The 26,457-nt window shown below is 37.3% G+C and overlaps 2 protein-coding genes across 4 annotated transcripts in view; both read left to right on the forward strand.

Moving 5' to 3' along the window:
- Positions 1-11,864: 11,864 nt before the first annotated feature.
- gja8b (gap junction protein alpha 8 paralog b) lies at positions 11,865-14,581 on the forward strand. Its single transcript, NM_131809.2, has 2 exons — positions 11,865-11,905; positions 12,266-14,581. Exon 2 carries the CDS (start codon positions 12,281-12,283, stop codon positions 13,454-13,456), a length of 1,176 nt encoding a protein of 391 aa, NP_571884.2. The 5' UTR covers positions 11,865-11,905; positions 12,266-12,280; the 3' UTR covers positions 13,457-14,581.
- Positions 14,582-19,520: 4,939 nt separating this feature from the next.
- Positions 19,521-26,457, forward strand: part of fstl1a (follistatin-like 1a) — a 31,574-nt gene continuing 24,637 nt past the window's right edge. Inside the window, exons 1-6 of one of the 3 annotated variants that reach the window (XM_073915160.1) lie at positions 19,521-19,590; positions 19,687-19,750; positions 23,942-24,065; positions 24,146-24,176; positions 24,784-25,545; positions 25,626-25,682. In XM_073915160.1, coding sequence (XP_073771261.1) covers positions 25,345-25,545; positions 25,626-25,682 — 258 coding nt within the window. In that variant the 5' untranslated portion in view covers positions 19,521-19,590; positions 19,687-19,750; positions 23,942-24,065; positions 24,146-24,176; positions 24,784-25,344. 3 annotated transcript variants of the gene reach the window in all.

Genomic DNA, 26,457 nt, shown 5'->3' on the forward strand with positions numbered 1-26,457 from the left:
CCTTGAAGCAGATGGGCTACAGTAGCAGAAGACCACACCGGGTGCCCCCCAGTTAGCCAAGAACAAGAAACTGAAGCTATAATTCGCACAGGCTCACCAAAATTAGACTAGAAGATTGGAAAAACGTTATCCGTGTTGATGAGTCTCAATTTCTGCTGCAACATTCGAAAGGTAGGGTCAGAATTTGGCATCAACAACATGAAAGCATGGATCAACCCTGCCTTATATCAACAGTTCAGGCTAGTGGTGGTGGTGTAATGGTGTGGGGGACAATATCTTGGCACACTTTGGGCCCATTAGTACCAATTGTGTCAACCCCACAGCCTGAGTATTGTTACTGACCGTGTCCATCCCTTTATGACCACAGTGTAATCATCTTCTGCTGGCTAGTTCCAGCAGGATAACGCACCATGTCATAAAGCATGAATCATCTCAGACTGGTTTCCTGAACATGATAATTAATTCACTGTACTCAAATGGCCTCCACAGTCACGAGATCTCAATTCAATAGAGCACCTTTGGGATATGGTGGAACGTCAGATTCACATCATGAATGTGCAGCTTACAAATCATGCAACTGTGTGAAGCTAACATGTTAATATGGAGCAAAATCTCTGAGGAATATTTCCAGTACCTTGTTGAATCTATGCCATGAAGGATTAACGCAGTTTTGAAGGCAAAAAGGGGTCCAACATGGTACCATTAAGGTGTACCTAATAAAGTGGCCGGTGAGTGTATATTGTAATCAGTGTAAATGAGGTTACCATATAAGGCTCTGATAAAAGGTTAACAAACACTTGAATAATATAAACCAGGGTTGCTTCTGTAGCTTTAACAAGCCTCTGCGGCTGTGGGTGCAGGAACTGCTGGAGGTAAAGTGTGACTGCAACACTCAAAGTTGTCAGCAACACCACTGAGACTCGCGGCACTCTCTCATGGTCATACGGACAGAGATAAAATGCCTCTCTCTTCATTTAGCACTGCCACAGGATTGTGTGAAGAGAATCGGCCATGTGCCCTCAACACACTACACCGCAACTAATCCTGAAACAAGGTCATTGAAGGTGCAAATGGCAGACTGAATCATCGCTATATATACATTACTCAAACAGCTGAAGGGCAAAAGTGCTTGTTTCTCACCTCTGCTCACACCTTATTTGATTCATGCAAGTTTAGAAGATAATGATGCTTTAAATGTGTTAGAGCAAACTACACTGATAAAGCCATACACTCTAAAAACGGTTGGGTTTACTGTTGCACCAAAACATTTGATTCATTTTGTCCCAACACAAACTGATGAAGTTAACTTTTTTCTTTCACACATTTAAGTGGATTGAACATAAAACAAATAAGGTTGCCGCTGTCGATGGATTGCTCTTCAGTGTCTGGACTCTCAGAAGTGATTATTAAACCACACTAAATATTTTTCTAACCTTTCTCTTTGAACCCCAGAGATGGTTGGACGTAAAAATCCCAGTAGATTAGCAGTTTCTGAAATATTCTGGTTTATCAGACCAGCCCATCTGGCACCTACAACCATGCCACATTCCCCATTCTGATGCTCGGTTTAAACTGCAGCAGATCGTCTTGACCATGTCTACAAGCCTAAATACATTCAGTTGCTGCCATGTGATTGGCTGATTAGAAACGTGCGTTGATAAAGAGTTGGACAGGTGTGCCTAATAAAGTGGCCAGTGAGTGTACTTTTCCTTCATAAAAAAAAAAAAACATACTATTAGGGTGTGGTATGCGTATGTGAATTGGGACACAGCATTATTGTGCTATGACTATTGCTCAGTGAAGTTGTAGGTGATCTTTGAAAGGCATTCCCTTGTCTTTTGAATATTATTAGCTTAAATCTGCTGGTGGTTTGTTTGTTATTGCATCGTTTTTTTAAAATTGCAGCACGTTTAGCTCTCTTTGCCACCATTGCATTTCAGCCATCCTCTATTTACCCAGAAATCATTGCGAGGATAGTGACCCGCCATGACCTCTCACGTTTTACCCACCTAGACAGCGATAATCCACCTGACGATCATGTGAAAAGACAAACATCTTCTTTTACTTATTGCGTTAACCTTCGGCCACTCATATTGACCTTTATTGTTGTGCAAACAGATGAGCGGATTATTAAGCAAAAGGCTTCTCAAAACACATCCTGAAAAGCCAAACAAAACACTTGCAATGTGGTAAAGTGATATCGCTGGCCTTTTTCCAAATAGACAAAAAAAAAAGCAGAACAACCTCTTGGTGTCTGTCTCGGTCTTGTGTTCTGGTTTCAAAGCTTATTTTCTTGTCCGCCGTTCGGAAACAATGGCGAAAAAAGATGGCAGCTTTCCACACTCAGCAGAAATCTTTATCGAAATTAGCATTCGCCACAATGGTTGTGCTGATACCTTCGAGTCTTTTCAGATCTGGCGTTCGTACTCAGCTTTAAGAGTAAAAAAAAGTATGCTGGTGAATTAGAACAAACTTCCAGTCACATGTAAAATAATTACTCATAGTGGCCTCAAAGTGTATTTTGGTACTTGTGCTGTATTTAAAAGTGCATGGGTTTGCATTAGTATTCAAAAACAAGAGTCAAGCGGATATCTGCAAACAAATGATGCGTGAGCTGTTCTCTGAACTATGCTATTTATGTTTAATGTGTGAAGAGTTTCTCACACTTCACACAAGCGTCCTAGCAGAAGCCAAAATACTTCGTGCCATTTTCAGCAATATGTATTTTATTTATTTATCATTCAAGCTACACACCCAGTGGCCAGTTTATTAGGTACACCTTACTACGTAGTACCGGGTTGGACCCTCTTTTGCCTTCAGAACTACTGTAATCCTTCATGGCATAGATTCAACAAGGTACTGGAAATATTCCTCAGTGATTTTGGTCTATATTGAGATGAAAGCATCACGCAGTTGGTGCAGATTTGTCGGCTGCACATCCATGATGCAAATCTCCTGTTCCACCACATCCCAAAGGTGCTCTATTGGATTGAGATCTGGTGACTGCTGAGGCCATTTGTGAGCTCATTGTCATGTTCAAGAAACCAGTCTGAGATGATTTGTGCTTTATGATGTGTTATCCTGCTGGAAGTAGCCATCAGAAGATATGTACCACCCCCACCATCAGCCTGAACCATTGATACAAATCAAGATAGATTCATGCTTTCATGTTGTTGACACCAAATTCTGACCTTACCGTCTGAAATCGAAACTTATCAGACCAGGCAATGTTTTTCCAATCTTCTATTGTCCAATTGTAGTGAGCCTGTGCGAATTTTAGCCTTTTTTCTGTTCTTAGCTAACAGTTTCGATGTGTTGTGCGTTCAGAGATGCTCTTCTGCAGACCTTGGTTGTAACAAGTGGTTATTTAAATTACTGTTGTCTTTCTGTCAGCATGAACCAGTCTGGCCATTCTCTTCTGCCCTCTGCCATCAACAAGGCATTTGCGCCCACAGAACTGCTGCTCACTCAATATTTTATACTCTTTTGAGGACCATTCTCTGTAAACCCTAGAAATGGTTGTGCTTGAAAATCCCAGTAGATCAGCAGTTTCTGAAATACTCAGACCAGCCCATCTGGCACCAACAACCATGCCATGTTCAAAGTCACATAAATCATCTTTCTTCCTCATTCTGATGCTCGGTTTGAACTGCAGCAGATCGTCGTGACCAGGTCTACATGCATAAATGCATTGAGTTGCTGCCGTGTGATTGGCTGATTAGAAATTTGCATTTAACAAGCAGCAGGTGTACCTAAAAAAGTGGCCAGTGAGTGTATGTAGCTATATCTTTTTTGATAATATTTTATTATACAGGGCAAAGCTACTGTGGTTTAAGCACACTGAACTTGCATGAAAATGACGGTAAAAAAAAAAAAACTGGGACATTTTTAATTATTTTTGGTTGTAAAAAATAACCCCATTTACACTCATCTACGAATATGATTCAAAACCCAGTGATCATAAAATCGCAATTTGTTGTTTACATGGAGATGATAATAGCAACTTGCACTTTGAAACACTAAAGTGTGCATATTAAAGCCCCCATAATGCAGTAGTCAAGAAAAAGAATGAGCAAAATGCATAAAAACTTAGTTGACCCCATAGTGTCAACCAACAAATGTCTTACTCTCCACACATTTTTCCAAATAAATATGCAAATAGTTTGTTTTATATCCAGTTTCTTAGATATTTCCTTTGTGTTTCTGCTGACACATTCATTTACTTAATCAAATATAAACATATCCTAAGATAAAAACAAAAACATATAAACAGGTTTACACAATATTAGAAGGCTTGTGTGTAAACTTGAGTCTACTTGTTTCTGTGTGGGTTGAATAAAAACTGAAACCACAAATGAAGGTGTGAAAGTTGACAAGAAATTGGTATGTTATCCAATCACTAACAATATATTTCAATTAACAGTTTTAAGAAATGCTTATTTATTAACTCTGTTTATGTATTAATATTTTTTTAGTTATCTTCCTTACAATAGCATTTGTTTTTAATGTTTTTAAGGTTTTAACTTGGCCATTAAAAAATCTTTAGTGTTTAGCCTTGTGTAAGTCTGATATTTCAATCATTATAGTCTTAAAAAGGTCTTAAAAAGTTTTAAATTTGACTTGATTTGACTGTGTAGAAACCCTAGTGAAGCTGATCGTGATGCTGAAATCATCTCTATCTATTTTCCAGAGAGCTGTGAAGCTGCAGAACACCAGCAGGTGACTGTGACATCCTGTGCATGAAGGTTATCATCAGTCCAGAGAGAGGACTGTTCTGTCACGTGCTGTTTGAGATCTGTCTGAAAAAATCCCTGACAAAATCCTTGCCAGATGATCAAACATCCTCAGGCCCTGCTTACTCATGACCTTAAATGTTTTTGCCTGTGTAATTACAAGCGGATGATGCTAGATTAATGTATTAATCAGGTTGAATATGTCAGACACTTTCCTATAGTCAACTATGAATGTTTTTAAAAATAATATCTCGAAAACTTAAGCATCATTCACTGCCATTTAAAAGCTGTGTAGAGCCAGGGTATTTTACAGAAATGTTTTTGGGGTTGTGGTCAAAGGCCAGGGCCACAGGGACCCGGTCTCTACAACAAGCCAGGATATTATTCAATATAAATCCGATTGTGTTTGTTTGAAAAGAAAGCACATACACCCAAGATGGCTTTTAAGTGAGTTATTATTTAATTTTTTTGAATGAACTGTTGCTTTAACTAGGTTTAACTGTTCTGCATTGCTCAAAGTGTATGATTGTATCTGCTAAAATAGCATTAATTCAATGTAGACAGTTTAATTAACATTAAAATATAGTTTTGACAATGTTATTGTTAACAAAAATTATTATTTCTCATGACATTTTGGAACATTATGTAAAGATGAGGAAAATACAACTGTTAATTATATTTATATATATATATATACATATATATATATATATATATATATATATATATATATATATATATATATATATATATATATATATATATATATATATATATACATACATACATACATATATACATATATATATTCAATTCCAGTCATTGCCTGACTCAATCAGTCAATCAGACATTGCCTGACTTTTTTATGACTTAATATTCACTCACCGGCCACTTTATTAGGTACACCTTACTAGTACTGGGTTGGACCCATTTTTGCCTTCAGAACTGCCTTAATCCATTGTGACAGATTCAAAAAGGTACTGGAAATAAATCCACCAAATCTCAAAGGCGCTCTATTGGGTTGAGTTCTGATGACTGCAGAGGCCAGTACAATGAACTTGTTGTCATGTTCAAGAAACCAGTCTGAGATGATTCACGCTTTATTACATGGTGTTATCCTGCTAGAAGTAGCCATCAGAAGATGTCTGTGGCCATAAAGGGATGAACATGGTCAGGAACAATACTCAGGTAGGCTGTGGCATTGACATGATGCTCAATTGGTACTAATGGGCCCAAAATGTAAATATCCCCCCGACCATTACACCACCACCAGCAGCACATGGTAGGATGGATCTATGCTTTCATGTTGTTGACATCAAATTCAAAAACACAGAATGTCGCCGCAGAAATCGAGCCTCATCAGCTCGAACCAGTTTGGCCATTCTCCTCTAACCTCTGGCATCAACAAGGCATTTGTGACCACAGAACTGCCACTCACTGGATATTTTCTCTTTTTTGGACCATTCTCTGTTAACCCTAGAGATGGTTGTGTGTGAAAATCCCAGTAGATCAGCAGTTTCTGAAATACTCAGACCAGTCTGTCTGGCACTAACAACCATGCCATGTTTAAAGTCACTTAAATCACCTTTCTTCCCCATTCTGATGCTCGGTTTGAACTGCAGGAGATCGTCTTAACCATGTCTACATGTTTAAATTCATTGAGTTGCTGCTATATGATTGGCTTCATGTTATAAATTCATATAACTTGAATTTGCATTAAAGAGCAGTTAAACAGGTGTACCTAATAAAGTGGCCGGTGAGTGTAAAAGAGTAGAGCAGAACTTTTTATCCATTGACTGAAAGCTAAAAGGTTGACCAAATGGTTAGACTAGTTTATTTTTTCTAAGAAATTGAGTTAGATTTTTAAGTAAGAATTATACATTTATATAAACATGCACTGGCCATTCACACATGCATTTAAAATGATTGAATTCAGGATGCCGATTCAGCGACTTGAAGAATAAGGGACTCTGTACCCAATGAACCTATCAAGATGATTTCCACCATTTAACCCCTATTGACATGACATGTTTTTCACTTTTCAGGGCCATTGGACTTCGAGTCTCCATTTGTGACTTGTGACCACTCTGCCTTCCGTCTTTCCATTGTATTGCCATGGGCCTTTCTTTCCTCTAGCTGTACCCTATCCAATGTGTACACACACAGGAAGTCTCCATATTCATTTCCTTTGAGTTTGGACAGAACAATCGATCACCTTTTCTCCACCCTTTCTCTAGCCAATTCGGTTTTGTAAATGATGCATTAAAAGGGCACGGAAGGCTTGGACTCATGGTCAGGTTGTGGTTTGATAGTTGTTTGTAAGAATACTTCCAGGAAAAATACCTATTTTAAACCTAAGGCTACGTATCAGAATCAAAATAAGCTTCAATGTGAACAAGTTTTGTAAAATACAGAGTAGTTCACTGTAATACGAACTGTATATTACTGTAGGACAGTTATGCAGTTACTGTATTTTAAAGTTTCATCATGAAAATTGCTGTATTTTACAGTAAAGACATACAAACAATTCAGTAAATACATATACAGACAGATAATTCAATTCAATTCATCTTAATTTCTATAGGGCTTTTACAATGTAGATTGTGTCAAAGCAATTAGTTCTTGTAAAACTGTGTCAGTCCAGTTTTCAGAGTTATAGTTCAGTTTAGTTTAGTTCAGCGTGGTTTAATTTTCACTGCTGAAATTCCAAACACTGAACAGCAAATCCATCAATGCGCAGCTCAAGTCCCAAACCAAGCAAGTCAATGGCGACAGATTTTGCAAAGTATGTGATTTGTCCTCCAGATCATTCCAGATCTTGGAAGCAATCATTAAGCCACACGAATTGTGCTAGAATGACTACAGAAACCAAGAAAGACTAGGTAGTGTCCCAGAGAGTGAGTGAGATTGAACCCCCTAAATAAAGCTTATATTTATTGGGTGGAAGTATGTTATGCTCAAACAAACCCTAGTGGATAGGGTTTCCGCAGACTGGTCTCCTCTGTGTATCGGTTATTCGAGTGGTGCACAAGGATATGTTAAAGACTGTTTAATAACCTCATTCACAGTAACTGTGCTGGAAGTCTGCAACAAGGCTTCATTCACTCTTCAATCTCCCACATGGAATGGACGTGAACTGGATCAGGTAAATCCTCCTTATTGTAGCTGGTATCTCTGGTATGCACAAAGAACAGTGAAGAGAGACCAACAATGGATCCCATCAAATGGCTGGCGCTGAAATAGAGATTAATGGGGATTACCACAGAAGAACAAGAGGATGAGCTTCGCTGTTAAACCATGCTGGAGTTCTGTGTGAGCCTGGAGCAATATTTAGCAATCAAATATTCTGTTGAATTGGGAATATTGGGTTAATATTGCCTGTATGAGAGTTCAGTGAAATTGAATAGTTGGAGCTGGTATATGTTGTGCGTTGGAGATTGGAGTTGAGTTACTTGTAAACTGTCATTTGAAGTGGGTCAAAAACGTTCACCAAAGTTGTCTTAAAACTTTTGAACAATATCCATTCTTGTCCTAGGACAGCTTTGAAAATCTGTTTTGATCTACTTCAAATGTGAACTGCTTTAGACTACTAATTTACCATGGCAGATCTTAGATAAAATGACTATTATTGGAAAAGCCACAGTTATTTACAACCTATCAAATTCCATGTGATGTTACCTTCAATTTTTTACACTTGTTAGTTCAGTTCACTCTGTTTGTTTGTTTGGACCAAAGCATAAAAGTAGCCGAGAACTTGTGACAAGCTTATGAAATGTATTAAAGAAGTCAATTCAATTCATCTTAACTTCTAAAGCGCTTTTACAATGTAGATTGTGTCAAAGCAGCTTAACATAGAAGTTCTAGTAAATCGAAACTGTGTCAGTCCAGTTTTCAGGGTTTAAGTTCAGTTTAGTTCAGTTCAGTGTGGTTTAATTTTCACTGCTAAAAAGTCCAAACACTGAAGAGCAAATCCATTGATGCGCAGCTCCACAAGTCCCAAACCAAGCAAGCAAGCCAGTGGCGACAGCGGCGAGGAACAAAACCATTTGACGAAAATGAAGGGGAAAAAAACCATAAGAGAAACCAGCCTCAGTTGGGCATGATCATTTCTCCTCTGGCCAAACTTCTTGTGCAGAGATGCAGTATAGGTGCCAGAGGCTGGAGAACGCTGACGTCCATTGTGGAGAAGTCAAAATAGTAGCAGGAATTCCTCCATTGCACACACAAAGAAAGATTTGCTGCAATGAGATCGATTTCCAAAGCTAGTATTGGACTGTAATTGAACATTGCCACAATGACAAGCAAAATAAGTTATGATTGAGATTTCTGTCCTTTTATGGCCACAACTTGTTACATCATATCCTGTTTTTGGTTTAATTTACATGTCTTTGTATATAAGTTAAACCTCACAAAAGTGTGTTTGTAAGCAAACTGACAACCATCGTTTCAGGGGGCTCTGCCTAATCCCTGGTGAAAAAACTATAGTAATCTATAGTAAATGACATTTATAGAGCTCTTTTTTTGACACTCGAAGTGCTTTACACAATTGGGGGAGGGGGGAGGTTTCTCCTCATCCACAACCAGTGTGCAGCATCCACCTGGATGATGCAAGGACAGCCATATTGCACCAGATTGCACACCACACACCAGCTGAATAGTGAGAGGAGACAGAGTGATGAAGCCAATTATGATAAGGGGATGGTTAGGAGGCCATGGTGGACAAAGGCCAGATGGCAAATTTGGCCAAGATGCTGGGGTTAAACCCCTATTTTTTTTGAAGGACATCCTGGGATTTAATGGTTTTATGTCTCATCTGAAAAAAGGTTCTCACTAAGCAGTATATAGTCCCCGTCGCTATACTGGGGCATTAGGACCCACACAGACCGCAGGGTGAGCTAACACCTCTAACACCACTTCCGGCAGCAACCTAGCTTTCCCATGTCTCCCATCCAGGTACTGACTGGGCAAAGCCTTGCTTAGCTTCAATGGGCAACCATGTGAGAGTTGCAGAGAGTTAGCTGCCAGCTAAATATAATAATATATTACAATACATTTCAATCAGACAAACCTGGCCTTCCACAAAAACTGACACTGTCTAACTAAACTAGTCATCCAACAAACTAAGATTGTACTGAGTTTGAGATTACACATGATTTGTTGCCGCTAGTCACTTCCCCTGCTAATGACTAATGCTACATATAGGCTAACGCTAGCCTTGCGCACTATCCTATGTAGTTTTATGGCTGTCAGCTAATTCATCCCTTAGGAGCAGGAAACGTGGTGCACCAGCATGTAGGCAGATCGGCGTAAGATAACTTTGTTTGAGGGATGGCCCAATGCTTAGCCATAGCCTGGGGCCTGCTTCATTCGCACAATCTGGGATCACGCCTCAGTGCGCACGTTTAATAGACACAGCGGACTTCATCATGACATCATGCCTTTGTTTGAAATCCCAACACCCATTCACCACTCCGCTGCTGGCTTAGGCTGCCAGCGCTGGCAATATCAACAAGTAGCACCTTTAAATGAAGGCTCCAGGGTCAAGCTATAACATCAGGACGGGTTTATCAAACTTTTAGTTGAGCTAGCTGTTAAGCTACTCTGTTTAAACTGTTTTAACAGTAACTGCTTTTAAGCTAATATATGGTTTGTTTATTGTCATGCTACATCGGGTGAGTAGATGTTTTAAAATGACCAGCTTAAATCACCCAATGGTGACCTGTTAATCTTGCCGCTCCTTCCTTCTTTGTTTTGATGGTTTTAGAAGAAGTGGAGGCTAGTTGGTGAGCCATACGGACTAGCTTAAAATCTTGCCCAGACAGCTGAGAATTTAAGTAGTCACTATTGATCCATTTATTTTCTTCACTTAAAACAATAGTAGATAGGTATCTTTTATTATTGTTATTATTTTATCTGTACTGCCTTCTTGGGTAATTCAGTAAATACAGCCGGGTCTCTATGGGTTAGGGTTAGCATTTAAATCTGGTACACTAGCTATAAGATACCTACTTGTGATTCACTTTAGTAGTTTTACGTGTATGCAAATTACTTTTCTCCGCCCACCAGACCACCGTATAACTACCCACTGAACATCATTCTTTAGTATCAGCCAATGGGAAGGCTTTGTCCATGATGTCATTTCTAGAGCACATTCCAGTTGGATAAAAAGTGGTCCACACAGGCTAAAGCATTGTCTAGAGGGGGATTATTAGTTGCAGTTTTCACAAATAATAATAATTTAAGGTTAGCTTGAACTTTTATATTTAAATGTTATACATTTACAAACATTTTAACGTTTCAATTTATGTCTTTTATTTATCTCATGACGTTTATGTAAGAAAACTAAAACTGGTTTCATTTAACAACACTAATCTATCATCAACTTTAGGACCTGATGCATTATTATGTCTCACAAAGATAATAACAACAAGACTAATTTCTCTCGAGTTGAGTTTGATCTTATAGTGTTAGCAACAATCTGACAGGGATTGGTATTTTGAAAAAGTTCAAAGGACTATATTAGTATAATTGTAGTTAATATTCAAATTAGCCTAATGCTAGCTAGCTTTTTAAAGCTACTTTTCCTACTCTTTTAAAATAACAATGTGATGTGATTGCATTTGGAATAGCATTGATCTGCTGCATTTTACAGTAGAAACATACATGTGAACATATTAATGTTGTCTTTAATATAAAAAGCCCCCTTCATTACTTCATTGCTCACTTCCTGTGAGTTAAAGAGTTTCTGAGAAATGTGACCAGAGCATAGGATCCAATAATTGATAACGCTGCTAAATCAAACTAATCAAAGTGAATCTCGAACGGTCTTGTTTTCTCACAGAATTATTTTCGTTTGCACCATGTCTAAAAGTTGAAACATTTAAAGTTGCCTGTTTCCCAGTGCCGGTGTCACATACATTCCCGTTTGTGTTTGTGAATCCTATTGTACTACGCGTCACTATGCGTCGCCCTCTGAATAAAGGCTGTCTGGCTCCCAGCTTAAATATTGCAGCAAACTAAAAACCAACCATCAGACTGGATTCAGTCACTTCTGCTCATTCGGGCGACAAGGATTGGAGGCCATAGGTGGGAACCAGAGAGCAAAAAGTTCACTTCACACCACAGTGTGCCAAGAGAAGGGGGAACACAAATACTCTGGAGCTCTTACTGTGGCAAGTTGCCCATTTTATTCTACTTACCTATATTGCTGTTTGTTTTATACAGAGCGTCCTTCGACCCTGAGCTATGATTTTAATTTAGTTGTAGACATTTTTTGTAACTTTTGTGGGATTTAAAATCGTTGAGTTTTGATACTTGTTTGGCTCAGAGTGGATTTGATTATCTTTCGAACTCTAGATAACTATCAGAGGGAACAAATGCTTCAGATATTTCAAACCAAGTAACTTTTTAATCTACACGTTTACAACTGTTTATTTTGGAGGCGATTTACATCATGGAGTGTAACTTATTAAGTTTTTAATTTAAAAAGCTTATCTGCCTGCTTTCAAACATCCCTTTTGTTTGTTCCACAGTGCTGACAGTCAACCATGGGTGACTGGAGTTTCTTGGGCAACATCCTCGAGGAAGTAAATGAGCATTCGACGGTAATCGGTAGGGTGTGGCTCACGGTCCTCTTCATCTTCCGAATCCTCATCTTGGGCACAGCCGCAGAGTTTGTGTGGGGCGACGAGCAATCGGATTATGTGTGCAACACGCAGCAGCCGGGTTGCGAGAACGTTTGCTACGACGAGGCCTTTCCCATCTCGCACATTCGCCTCTGGGTGCTCCAGATCATCTTTGTTTCCACACCCTCATTAGTGTACGTGGGCCACGCCGTGCACCATGTACACATGGAGGAGAAGCGTAAGGAACGGGAGGAGGCTGAGCTCAACCGGCAGCAAGAGAACGAGGAGAGGCTGCCGCTGGCGCCTGATCAGGGAAGCGTCCGTACGGCCAAGGAGACGAGCACAAAGGGCAGCAAGAAGTTTCGTCTGGAGGGCACTCTCCTGAGGACCTATATCTGCCACATTATCTTCAAGACTCTCTTTGAGATCGGCTTTGTGGTGGGTCAATACTACTTGTACGGCTTCCGAATCTTGCCACTCTACAAGTGCAGCCGTTGGCCGTGCCCAAACACGGTTGACTGCTTCGTCTCAAGACCAACCGAGAAAACCGTTTTCATCATCTTCATGTTAGCTGTGGCCTGCGTCTCACTGTTCCTCAATTTTGTGGAAATCAGCCATTTAGGCTTAAAAAAGATCCACTTTGTGTTTCGTAAGCCGGTGCGGCCGCAAGTCGAGGGACCAGGAGCAGCCGAAAAGGCATTGCCTTCCATAGCTGCCTCATCGATCCAGAAAGCCAAAGGTTACAAGTTGTTGGAGGAGGACAAATCCACGTCGCACTTCTTTCCTCTGACTGAGGTTGGGGGGATGGAGGCTGGACGCCTGCCGGCTTCATATGAGCCATTTGAGGAGAAATCTGACGAGGCCATGGCACCTAAGAAAGACATGTCTAAGATGTATGACGAAACGCTGCCCTCTTACGCCCAGACGACCGTGATTGGACCGAGTGCATCGTCAGGAATTCTGCGCAGGGATGAAGATGAGGACGAGTTGGCTGTGGAGGCAGACATGGAGGCCAGCGAGACGATAGAAGATACACGACCGCTCAGCAGCCTGAGCAAGGCCAGCAGTCGCGCAAGGTCAGATGACTTGACGGTATAAGTGATCCAGTGGAACTGGATTAGAAGTGCAGCAGTGTAAGTTGTAGTTTTGGGGAAAGTGAGTAAACCTGAAAGAGATTTAGAAGAAAGGATGAGGTGCCTTTCGGGCAACTGCGGCGTCACTTATAATACCAGCTTCTTTTTTTGAAGGAAGGAAATGATTGAAAAAAATAATGCTGTGCAATTTTCATGAGGAAACTTGAGAGCTTGATTCATTTTTTTTATACAGCAGTATTTTTCGTACTGTTTTTTATCAAACAGTTAACAAACCAGAGCTAGGGATCTGCAGCAGCTAGATCTACACATAGGGAGGAATCGGGAGAAGGTATTTAGCGAACAATATGTGGTGTTTTTTTAATAATAACATTTTCTATCCAGAATTTTACCGAGGCGAGATTCTGATGTTTACATTTTTGGATTAGCCATTAGCTGAATGTTTGTTTGTGACATTTTTTGTTCTTATTCTGATAAGAAAACTGTCAGGGCATCATCCTTTTCACCTCAATCATTTCAACCATACATGATGATGATTACTCGATCAATCTTCTTGATTTGTATGTGAATGGTACTGTAACGCATAGGTGTATGTGAGGTGACACAAATGCTGATGGTTTTGTTGCACAGTCGTTCATCATGGCATAATAGTGACATAAAGACTATTTATTTAAAAGAAATGACCACCACTGATATACGTCAAACATGATGACCTTGTTTCTGGTTTCACTCACTTACATTGAGAGTCATAAACTGAGTGTATCTAGCGATAACTGTAATAACTGCGTTAGCCATAGAAGAGATAGTAGGCCACATTCTTTCTAGTCTCTCTGCGCAAGCAGCCATGATGATGATGATAAAGATCACGCCCAATCAGCACAAAGTATTGTTTAACAGGAGACAATAAAACAACATTACATGACATGCCACCGCAGACAGTCTCACATCCTTGATGTTGTTGGAAACAACATTTGAGTGCTTTTTCCCTTCAGAAAAGGACTGGAAATAATTCAGAATATTTCAAAAGGCCAGAACAGAAGTGTTTTGCCCCTTGATTAAGTTAATATTTTTAGCAGAGACACCTTGTTTTTGGTTTTAAATATGCCTAGGAGTTTAGAGTGATGTATAGAAAGACAAAAAATTCAGTTTAGTATTTCATCTTTATCTGACCAGTAATGATGTCTGTTTGCTCGTAAAACTTCCACAGTTCATCCAAAGTCATAACACATGATTCACTGAAATGTATTTAACCTGTTCAGTTCATGTCAAATGTGTGGTTATGATAACATGTAAGCATTATTTTTCTGCATCTATACTCTCTATAATGGTTTCGTATTAGTTTGGTCTGAATGTAAAACTGTTTTAAGTCACGGTTACTTTTCCCAGAACCCAAAGCGTTGGCGGAAAAAAATAATTTCAGGCAGATTTTAGGTTGTATGTGAATGATATATTATTTAAACGCTCAATGCATGAGGTAACATTAGCAACATTTGACCCAGACCTAAACAGCACAAGGGCCATTAGTAGGTCAAAAAAAAATTAGGGTAGACGCAAATAAAAACCATTCTCAGACAGATGAATGGTCATAATTTTGCCTCCTAGGTATTGTACTAATGTGAAGGTTGGCATTGTCTGTTCACAAAGCTTTAATGTGAGTGTTCACAGCAGTCTTTAATATCTCCCCTTTAATCTTTCTGATAAACAGTGCTTCACTATGTCTTTTCTCAGAATTGCTCGGTGGAAACAACAATGCAGGACTGAGGGTTGTATTTTTTACGATGCATGAGATTACTTCCTAGAGAAGCCTGATTTGTTGAAAATTCAAAACGAAACAGCCTTGTTCAACATTCGGACTGGTTTTACATTTTGCCGTGGTCACCGAAGACAGAGATCAGTCTGTTTGCTGCACGTCAGATTACAGGCTGATAAAAGTACATCCGATTGATTATCGGTGCTGAATTGAATTTTTATCAGCGAGTTGTACCGAGAATTAACTCAAGGCTGTTCATGTCCTGATTTTTCTTTTGATCATTTTCACATCGGGTCTTGAACAAGAAAAGATTTGACTGTTTTCACTAACTTGTAGTCCTTTACTGCTCCTATACAGAAATGATCGTCAGTTGAAACCATATGCGGATATAGCCAATAAAAGTCATGTGTGGTCAACAGCAATGTCTGACGCCTTTTATTAATATCACAATTATGCACACACATATTCATGTAGTCTAAAATCTATCTCTCCCTCTCACAGACAGACATGTAAACAGACAGACAGACAGACAGACAGACAGACAGACAGATAGATAGAGATAGATAGATAGATAGATAGATAGATAGATAGATAGATAGATAGATAGATAGATAGATAGATAGATAGATAGATAGATAGATAGATAGATAGCATTTAATGCAAATGTGAAAAGATCTGACAGAAACATAATTATAAATTAATCAAAAACATAAAATTGTGTCAATGATAACAACTTAAATGTGCAATTTCTAATGTTTTTTCTATCCTAAATAAGTTTTTTTTTTATTTGTAAAGTGTTTTTAATAAAGAACTATATTCTGAGAACCAAATGAATGACATATTCCTTTACAGAACAACTCACTGAAATCAACCATCAGTTAATTTTAGAAATTTTTGGGATGAAATACTTTTTATTCACAATATTTATGTTTTTTTTTTTTTTTCAGGGACAGATAATGGATAGATAGATGGATTGGATAGATAGACAGACAAACAGACATACCTAAAATGTCCTTATTAATACCTCAAGGTTACATATATTACTTAAAAAGTTTTCCTCTTAAATTTTTAGTAATTAATATAAACTTTCGAGGGACCATTACGGACCCTTATAAGTACTAATTTGTACCTTTTGAAAAATTAGCACCCCAGTGACAGCTCGCATCACTGAAAAATTACAAAGCCAATAACTATAATCCCGAGTATCCTCTGAGGTGGTTATTGTAAATATATAAACCTTGCACACAATGGCGCACACTAGGTCCAAGTCTATTTATTATTATAATTTTGAAGAACGCCACTTGGAGACCACCGTCCATATTCAGTTGTGGCCTGTATTTATTTATTTATTTATTCGTTTTTTGCTAAATAAATTTATTGGGTTTTGTTTGAACTACAGAACAAAATTGATGGAAAAATAAAATAAATAAATAATTACATGAAAAGTGAAAAGACGTATGGTTAAAAAAAGAAAACTAATTACATGTATTCAAATAATAACTTTACATAATTAAGCAATAAATAAATAATAACAACATTTTTGTATTTTGCGTTTCACAGCTTTGCAGTGTTACTGGTTAAACAAATGTGTTCATTGTTGCTGAAATGTAAGTCATCTGAACAATACAAGAAGACACCAACAAGGGTTTAAAAGCTCAAACATCAAAAACTTGCATGGCCCACCTGGTTCAAAAAGTGTTAAAGGTGGTCCCTATTTTATAAATGTCTTGTAATTTCAACTTTTAGCAGTGTATGTCAGCTTCTTCAGAGCAAGATTACTAGTCATTTCTTTAATCCACTGGCCACAGGATGGCCTTTGAGATTTTTTTCCAATTTAAAGCAATAACACGCTTGGCTTGGAGTAAACTAAAATATAATAGTTTGCGTTTGCTTGTGTTCAGATTTGGGGTTTACAGGGTATGAAATAAACATAGTTTGGGAACCAAATGTATATTTTCTTCAAATAACTTATCAATCATTATTAGAATCTCTTTCCAAAATTTTGGGATCTCATTGCACTCCCACACAATGATAAAGGGTACCCACTTCTTCATTGCATTTTGTACAACCATCAGGAATATTTGGGTTAAATCTATGCAGCTTAGCTGGTGTAATGTAAGTACATAGGAGCCATTTACAGTTGACGTCAGAATTATTAGCCCCCTGAATTATCAGCCCCCCTGTTTATTTTTTTCCCCAACTTCTGTTTAACGAAGAGAAGATTTTTTCAACACATTTCTGAACATAATAGTTTTAATAACTCATTTATAATAAGTGATTTATTTTATCTTTGCCATGATGACAGTAAATAATATTTGACTTGATAATTTTCAAGACACTTCTGCTTAAAGTGACATTTAAAGGCTTAACTAGATTAATTATCTTAATAGGCAGGTTAGGGTATTTAGGCAAGTTATTGCATAAAGAGGGTTTGTTCAGTAGACTATCAAAACAAAATATAGCTTAAGGAGGCTAATAATTTTGTCCCTAAAATGGCTTTTAAAAAATTAAAAACTGCTTTTATTCTAGCCGAAAAAACACAAATAAGATTTTCTCCTGAAGAAAAAGTATTATCAGACATACTGTGAAAATTTCCTTGCTCTCTTAAACATCATTTGGCAAATATTTTAAAAAGAAAAAAAAATCAAAGGGGGCTAATAATTATGACTTGTATACTGAAAACTGTATATTGCAGTAATTCACAACTATTTATTTTTTTAATGTAAGTGATTAAAGGTGTCAGAAATTTGAATCTGGTGCTATAAAATCAGCACATGGATTTTATAGCACCAGGTTAAACTTTCTGACAACTTAAATATAATGTAATCAACAGAGGGGGTCACAAAAAAAAATTTGAAAGGAGGATGGCTATTTATTTGCATGTTTGTGTGTGTGTGTGTGTGTGTGTGTGTGTGTGTGTGTGTGTGTGTGTGTGTGTGTGTGTGTGTGTGTGCGTGCGTGTGTGTGTGTGTGTGTTACTATTACAAAAGTAATTATTAAAAGATTTTTTTTCCTTCTGTAGGTTATAAATAAAATATGCTCATTCTAATAGTTTGATCATTTTCTTTTGAGATTCAGAAAGAAAAGGATTCTCTGTTTTATATATTGCGTTTACATATTACAAGATAAAAAAGATTACATATGAAAAGATACTAAATGAAAATCATAATAATACATAAAAATCGCCCACATAACAAGCCATCTTGTCCAAAGCCAAAAGTCCTGTTTAAACAACAGAGTATGGTGACTAAGCATATTAAAACATTACAGAAACGATGCATTAATCCACAAATTTTTTTCAAGGTAACAAATAAAAGGATGCCAAATTTTGTCAAATTGTTTGAGTTTTTTATTTCAAAGTATCTAACTCGCTCCAAATGTAACAAAGAGGTTATTTCTCCAAGCCACAGTTTACATGTAGGGGGTTCCTTTTTTGTTTGTTTTCCCCAAAACAGTAGCAGTAGCTTTTCTTGGCAGTAGTTAAACAGTATGAGAGCAATGTACAATATGTTGTGTATTTGACAACAAATGCGTTTGTTCAGAGAATCCCAGAATTAAAAGCATTGGATCCAGTTGTAATTGCAACCTCAACATCTCGGAAAGCACTTCAAAAATTCCATTCCCATAACTCTGTATCTTAGAACAAAGAATAAAACTTTGAGATAGACCCTGATGAATTATTTGTCGCAAAGAGGTGAAATATATGAGAAGATTCTATGTATTTTTTTTCTTTGAATAATGTAACCTATGTATTATTTTTAACTGAATTAAACAATGTCTAGAATTAATATAGTGTTTATTAATATCCTACAAACCCGATTGCCACATTTCTTCTAAGTTTCCACTACCAATTCTTCCTCCCACTTTTCCATAAGACATTCTGTGGAGGAGGAAATAACGGATTGAAGTTGTTCATGATTGATAATGCTTTTTTATTATTATTATTATTTTTTAAAAAAAACTATTTTCACATAGTTTAATAAAATTAATTAGATCTTTGGAACTCACCAAGCGACCCCCCCCCCCTCCTCCCCCCACATGTCATTGCGTATTGACAATAAACTCTTCTGCTGCTCTCTTCTGGCGAATTGGTGAACAGTCTCACTTTAATTAAAGGATTTGCGCAACAACACAAGCTTTGCACTGCATTTATAAAAGAATAATATGTAGGCTTGCTTGTTTTGTGACTCATTTTTGCTTATTTTAGCAACTTTTAATACCCCTTTTCGTGTTTTGCATATTGGTCGTGTTTATCAGCAGAAAACTCTGACCGGGTGTGAAAAAATAAAGTTCATTTCCTGTGTGAGTGCGAGAATAGCCCGCAACATTGAAGTGTCACACGCGCAACAGACACACATCTCTTTACGCTTATCAACAGGAGACATCAGACGGTGAGTTTTAGTGATTTACTCCAAGAATTATGTTTAATTTCAACAAAAATATAAAATATCAGTGTAGTATTTTCACTAATACTGTTTCACTGTTAGGCTTAGTTATGTTATCCTGAATTCAGCAGATGAAGGGACAACAATATGAATGCAAGTAATACAGGTGAGCCTGTAAGATTTACTGTATAGCCTTGGTTGTATACACGCAAAGCTCACACGGAAATTAGGTTATTTGGCGGTTATTTTGTGCTGGTTTAAGTGGTTAAGTGAAACTTCTGTCATTATTTAGCTGCTAACCTGTCTCTTCCAAACCTGCTTGACTTCTTTTTGTAAACACAGAAGAAGAAATTCTGAAGAAAGCTAGAATCATCGACTTCAATAGGAAGTTATGTTTTTACTATGGATGCAAAAGGCTGTTGGTTTCCTCAGGGTTCTAACGATTCTATAAAGTAGCTACTTAAAAGTACTTGAATTTCAGACTTGTATTCAAGGCCTGGAAAGTACTTAAAAATAAACACAGGCCCTTGAAAGTGCTCAAATTAGTTTTAAAAATGAAATTTGTTTATGGTTTTATTTTAACAATTGTACTTAATTGTCAAAAAACTGAACAAAAAATAAGAAATACATTTATTTCTTACATTTAAAATATTACATTTAAATCTTGTGCAATAACACCGACAAATAATGCCCAATTTATCAATATTTCTGAAACCGCTGTCCTGACATTTTATCCAACCCATCACATTACAGTGCATCCGGAAAGTATTCATAGTATTCATTTTTTTTTATGTTACAGCCTTATTCCAAAATGGATTAAATTTATTTATTTCCTCAAAATTCTACACACAATACCTCATAATGACAATGTGAACATTTTTTTGAAATTGTTGCAAATTTATTAAAAACAAAAATCTAAACAATCACAAGTACATAAGTTACTTTGCTCAGAACTTTGTTGATGCACCTTTGGCAGCAATTACAGCCTCAAGTCTTTTTGAATATGATGCCACAAGTTTGGCACACCTTTCTTTGGCAATTTTTGCCCATTCCTCTTTGCAGTACCTCTCAAGCTCTATCAGGTTGGATGGGAAGCGATGATGTACAGCCATTTTCAGATCTCTCCAGAAATGTTCAATAGGATTTAGGTCTAGACTCTGGCTGGGCCACTCAAGGACATTCACCGAGTTGTTGTGAAGCCACTCCATTGATATTTTGGCAGTGTGCTTGGGGTCATTGTCCTGCTGGAAGATGAACCATAACACCAGTCTGAGGTCAAGAGCACTCTGAAGCAGTTTTTCATTCAGGATGTCTCTGTACATTGTTGCATTCATCTTTCCCTCCATCCTGACAAGTCTTCCAGTTCCTGCTGCTGAAAAACATCTCCACAGCATGATGCTGCCACCACGAATGGAATTACCCTGGTGATGAGCGGTGCCTGGTTTTCTCCAAACGTAACGCCTGGCATTTAGTCTAAAGAGTTCAATTCAATCAATCAAAATCTTTTTTCACATTGTCATTATGAGGTATTGTGTGTAGAACTTTGATGAAATAAATGAATTTAATCCATTTTGGAATGAGGGTGTAATATAAAAATGTGGAAAAAGTGAAGCGCTATGAATACCTTCCGGATTCACTGTATGCTACCAACACTGTATTTAAATGGTTCTTAGGTTGGGGTTAGGGATTCGGTAGGTTAGGGCAATATTTCAGCTTCATATCACACTGCTCCACATTAAAATTTAAACTGGTAGCAAAATCTGATGGGTAGCATATTGCATCATCAAAAACTACTTTTTGAATGGGAGGTAGGAGAATCTGAAAAGGTAGGACAAATCGAAAGCAACAAATATTATTAAAGTTATTTGAAGATGACTTTTTAAAATGGTCAAAATATTGTAAGAATTACTCAAAATTACTTATTAAGTGTAGGTGAAATGTAAGTTTGTTAAGCTGCTTTGACACAATCTATGTTAAACTTTGCACTGTTTTTGCACAGCAAATGTGACAGGATACATGTTAATATCCACTGTGGTATGAATATTCATTATGTTAATGTAATTGTGGTGTAACATCCACAAACCAGGCTTGAAGCGTCTTCTTATATAATTGTACTGACATGCGGCTGTGATAAAGTAAAGACGGTAAAATCGATTTATTCATTACAAACATACACTGTTTTAAAAAGTTTTAAACTTGTAAAACTCACTCTTGTTCATATTTGATGATGCAGGGTGTCCATGGGGTCTTAAAAAGTATTAAAAACTGATAAACTATTCATTCATTCATTTTTTTCCCGGCTTAGTCCCTTTATTATTCAGCACATGTTTAAAGCAGCGGATGCCCTTTCAGCTGCAACCCATCTCTGGGAAACAACCATACACAATCATTCACACTCATACACTACCAACAATTTAGCCAACCCAATTCACCTGTACCGCATGTCTTTGGACTTGTGAAGGAAACCCACGCGAACACAGGGAGAACATGCAAACTCCACACAGAAACGCTAACTGACCAAGCCAAGGCTGGAATCAGCGACCTTTTTGCTGTGAGGTGAATGTACTACCCACTGCGCCACCGTGCAACCCATTGATAAGCCATTTCAGAGAAATTTAAGGCCCTTTAAAAGTATTAAAAAGTCTTAAATGCTATTTTACATGGCCTTAAATTTTGTATAATTTTGGATTATACAACTTCTAGTTTGGCGACATAGTTGCGCAGTAGGTAGTGCTGTCGCCTCACAGCAAGAAGGTCGCTGGTTCGATCCTCAGCTGGGTCAGATGGTGTTTCTATGTGGAGTTTGCATGTTCTCCCCGTGTTGGCGTGGGTTTACTCTGCGTGCTCCGGTTTCCCCCACAAGTCTAAAGACATGCGGTACAGGTGAATTGGGTTGGCTAAATTGTCCGTAGTGTATGACTGTGAATAAGTGTGAATGGATGTTTTCCCAGTCATGGGTTGCAGCTGGAAGGGCATCCGCTGCATAGAAACGTGCTGGATAAGTTGTCGGTTCATTCCGATGTGCCGACCCCAGATTGATGGAGGGACTAAGCCGAGGGGAAAATGAATGAATTTCTAGTTTTATGATGAAGTTTGCCTGAATTTAATCTGCCAGTTATGCTGTGCTGTGTGTGTGTGTTTTTTTAATTGTTATTTATTAAATGTTTTTATTGAATGCATCACTGCATTGAAGAGAAAATACAGAAGCAAAAATTAGGAAAGAGAGAAAAATATCTTTACAAAGACTCGATCATTAGAAAAAAGATTATCATAAGCTTTAAGAAACGTCTTATTCCTAATAAATTTAAGAGATTCAACAATAAATAAAATTTTAGCATGGAAGTCCAGGTATTGTCTTTAGGAACTAACTTTGTGTATAAAAAATGTACACTGTAACACAAAAACGTTAACGATTAGATGGAGAGCATGATCCCTACCGGAAAAGTACAGAAATATATCATTTACAGACAAATTTAAGCTCTGTAATTTATGAAAGTAGTAACTAATACAACACTGTTATTCCTGCTTTTCTTTAGGCGCCACCTACTTTACTGTTAGTTGTCGCTAAGTTTACCGGTTGAAACCCAAAGTGGCTATAAGGTCTTAAAATATATGGAAAGTGTCTTAAAAAGGTCTTAAAAGGTATTGAATTTCACTCTCTGATTCCTGTATATATCCTGTGATGAGTGTTGATCACAGTGAGCTGAACAGATCTTTTAATCCCAGTTGCTTTGCTCATGTCCTGTCTTGTTGATATGATAACATGTCTAGAGAGACATGTTAATACGCAGCTGTCAATCAATTTGGTGGGCGAGAAAACTGCACTTCTATGTCACGTTGACATGTGTATTCAATTTTAACTTAAAGAAAAAATATATCTATTAATTGTGTTTATATCACTATAATATGACTGTGGACACACTATAAATACACACAGTTCTGTCCAAACAGAAAAAAAAGATGATTTTCAGCATAGGTGCCCTTTAAAATTACTGGTGGTTTAAAAAGTCCCGACTCTGCTGTTTGTGAAAATCCTGATTCTCCAAAATATCTTCTTTTGTGTTCAACAGAAGAAAGAAACCCAAATGTTTTATAGCGCAAATAGGCCTATATAGTGACTATAAATGTAAATGTTTGGGTGAACAGTCCTTTTAGGGTGCTAGCACCATCAATAAAGATATGGTGTAGCATTTAAAGTGGTTCCCCTATGATTGCTAGCCAAAGAACCACTTTTAGTGCTATTCTCTGCTTTTTTTCGTAGTGAATGACTACGTTACTTGATTGTGGAATGGAATAAAGTCTAACTTGATAACCCTTTAATATACCAATACCTAACAACATGTATTTTTATCTGTAGGTGAATTTTCCAAGTCACTGCACACGCTTTTAATAGTGGTCGTGTTGACTGTGGTTTGGTGTTTGGTTTTTCTTCTGGCGTACACAATCTGCCTGTTTTTATTGACAAACCATCAGGAACCACCGTAAGTCCAGTCATTTTCTTTTGAATGCTTTTTAATCACAATGCTACAGAATTAAAAGATTTTTCTCCTCAATGCAACAGGACAGAGTTATATTCGACAACTGAGTATGAGGTAAACAATCATTTGAATGATTCAATGGGGTACATGCACATAGACTTTTAAGTTTAGTCAGCCAGCCTCAGGGCTTCTAGTGAACTGGCATCCCATACAAAATTGATGCGTCTGATTTCTTAAGAAAAAAAAAACAGCGATCTTAACTGCCTGCCTGAGATATGATATGAAATGGATACCAGACCATACAAGAAGCAGCGCATTAAATTCTATTTTTCCACGCCATGACTTTAACATATAGAAATTAATTTTATCCAGTATTTTCAATGGAGTTTTTTCTCTAGCCTGCGGATCCTGACAGCACATGTGTTTAAACAGTCTACCGTCTCTTTTAACGCTTTAACAAACAAGTGGATGCTTAAGTCTATTTAACTGATTGTATTTGGATTACATAACAACATCGATGCTGTAAAAGGAACCTTAAGAAATTCAAAATAGTCACATAAACCTTTACCGGAAGTTCATCATTGGCTGCAAAACACTAGCTGTGCATATAGCCCATTACGTTGAAATAATTAGCCTAATTATTTGAGAACATCTCACTGGTCAAATCAAAGACATTTATAGTTTCCATTAATTTAATTTAATTCTGCTTTCTCACTTTTAGGTACCTGAAAACATGAAGAAACGGGAAAGAAGTCAAAGTTTTAGAGAGAAGGTGAACTCAGTTTACTATGAGTGGATCGCTGATCCGGATTATTGCCCACAGAGGAAACAAGATTCAAATGGCATTACAGAAGTGAATGGGCTTGTTTAAGACAATTATTATTGTTCTTGTCATAAGAAATGCCTTAGAAATGCATTTTAGCGAGTTGTAAGACTTTATTTTAACATGCTAACTGCGATTATGAAATGAAGTATTTTTGTATCGTTTTGTAAATATTCTGTTAGCTCAACAGAGGGCAGTGTTGCACTAAATCACTAGTTATGTGAAAGTATATATTTTTGTGTAATCTTGAACGTTTTTGTTGTTGATATTTCTTTAATACTGTTTTGTTTCCAACATTCTTCAAATGTTCTTCAAAGTCTTCATAATGAAATAAAAATAACTAAGAAGTGTATGTGTCTGTGTGTGAGAGAGAAACTCAACATGTGTACTTTTCTTAACCCAAAAGTGTGCTAGATCTCACAAAATTTGTTTTGAGATGTCCTCATTTATAACCAACTTATGAAAATATATACTCATATAAATATATACAACAACAACAAAATCTATAGAATGTCACCATTTTGTGTGTTTGGGGTGGGGGTGGAGGTCTGGGGGTGGGTGATTCACTGGATATATCCAGCCAGAAGTCTGGATGTCCTTCAGTTTTCACTCTGTCCATGCAGCTGCTTCTCTCCTCTGTCCTCTCATCCCCTGATCATGGTAAGTATTTATGAGAAAACATTGTATGTAGGACGATACATTTGATATCATTGTACTTAAATCTTTTTGTATGTCCACAGATTATTAGGACACGTTTTCTATTTATTGCCCTCTCCTTTGTCTGCTGCTATGCAGAGGTAAGACAGAAAGTTTTAATTCATTGATAAAACATTCTCTCCGACTCGCATGTTAATAGTATAAATAACTGCAAATTTAGATTATTTTTTTGACATGTACGATTTTAAACACCTAATAATGTGATTCAAATCTTGGAAACATTTTCCAATGGACAAAATGTAGTTTTTTTTCTCATAGTTTAGGCTTTAATAGCGTGCTAATCACTTTTAAATGGGTTTTATGTGTGTCAAATTATGCATTGCATTGTGTAAAAGTGTTTATTCTGTTTGCATTGACTGTTCCATGATGAACCTTTAACAACCATGCAATTTTTCCATTTTACTAAAGGTTCTTAATAGTGTAGAAAGGTTTTTAAGACTGTTAAGATATTCTTCTGACTCAGAAAAATTTTATTTTTTAACTTTTTACCAACAAAAATGATTCATCTATAGGAGCATTGCTGCGAAACAAAAAAACAAAAACATTGAAAATAACTTAATATTTAAGGAATAATTCAATCAAAAGTGAAATTTGTCTCCATTTGTTTTTAAATCTGTTCTTTTTTTCTTTTCTTTTTTGCACAATAAAAGATATTTTGAAGAATGTTGCAAACCAGTAACCATTGACTTTCATAGTATTTGTGTTGGGTGGCACATTTGCTCAGTGGTTAGCACAGTTGCCTCATAGCAAAAAGGTCAATGGTTCATGTCCCAGCTGGACCAGGTGGCGTTTCTGTGTGGAGTTTGCATGTTCTGCATGTTTGCATGGGTTTCCTCTGAGTGCTCCGGTTTCCCC

This window comes from Danio rerio, chromosome 1, assembly GCF_049306965.1.
Source record: "Danio rerio strain Tuebingen ecotype United States chromosome 1, GRCz12tu, whole genome shotgun sequence".
Taxonomy (NCBI): Eukaryota; Metazoa; Chordata; class Actinopteri; order Cypriniformes; family Danionidae; genus Danio; species Danio rerio.

What these genes read in the sequence shown, in the direction of transcription:
- gja8b (NM_131809.2), top strand. Translation starts at nt 12,281, where the DNA reads ATGGGTGACTGGAGTTTCTTGGGCAACATCCTCGAGGAAGTAAATGAG.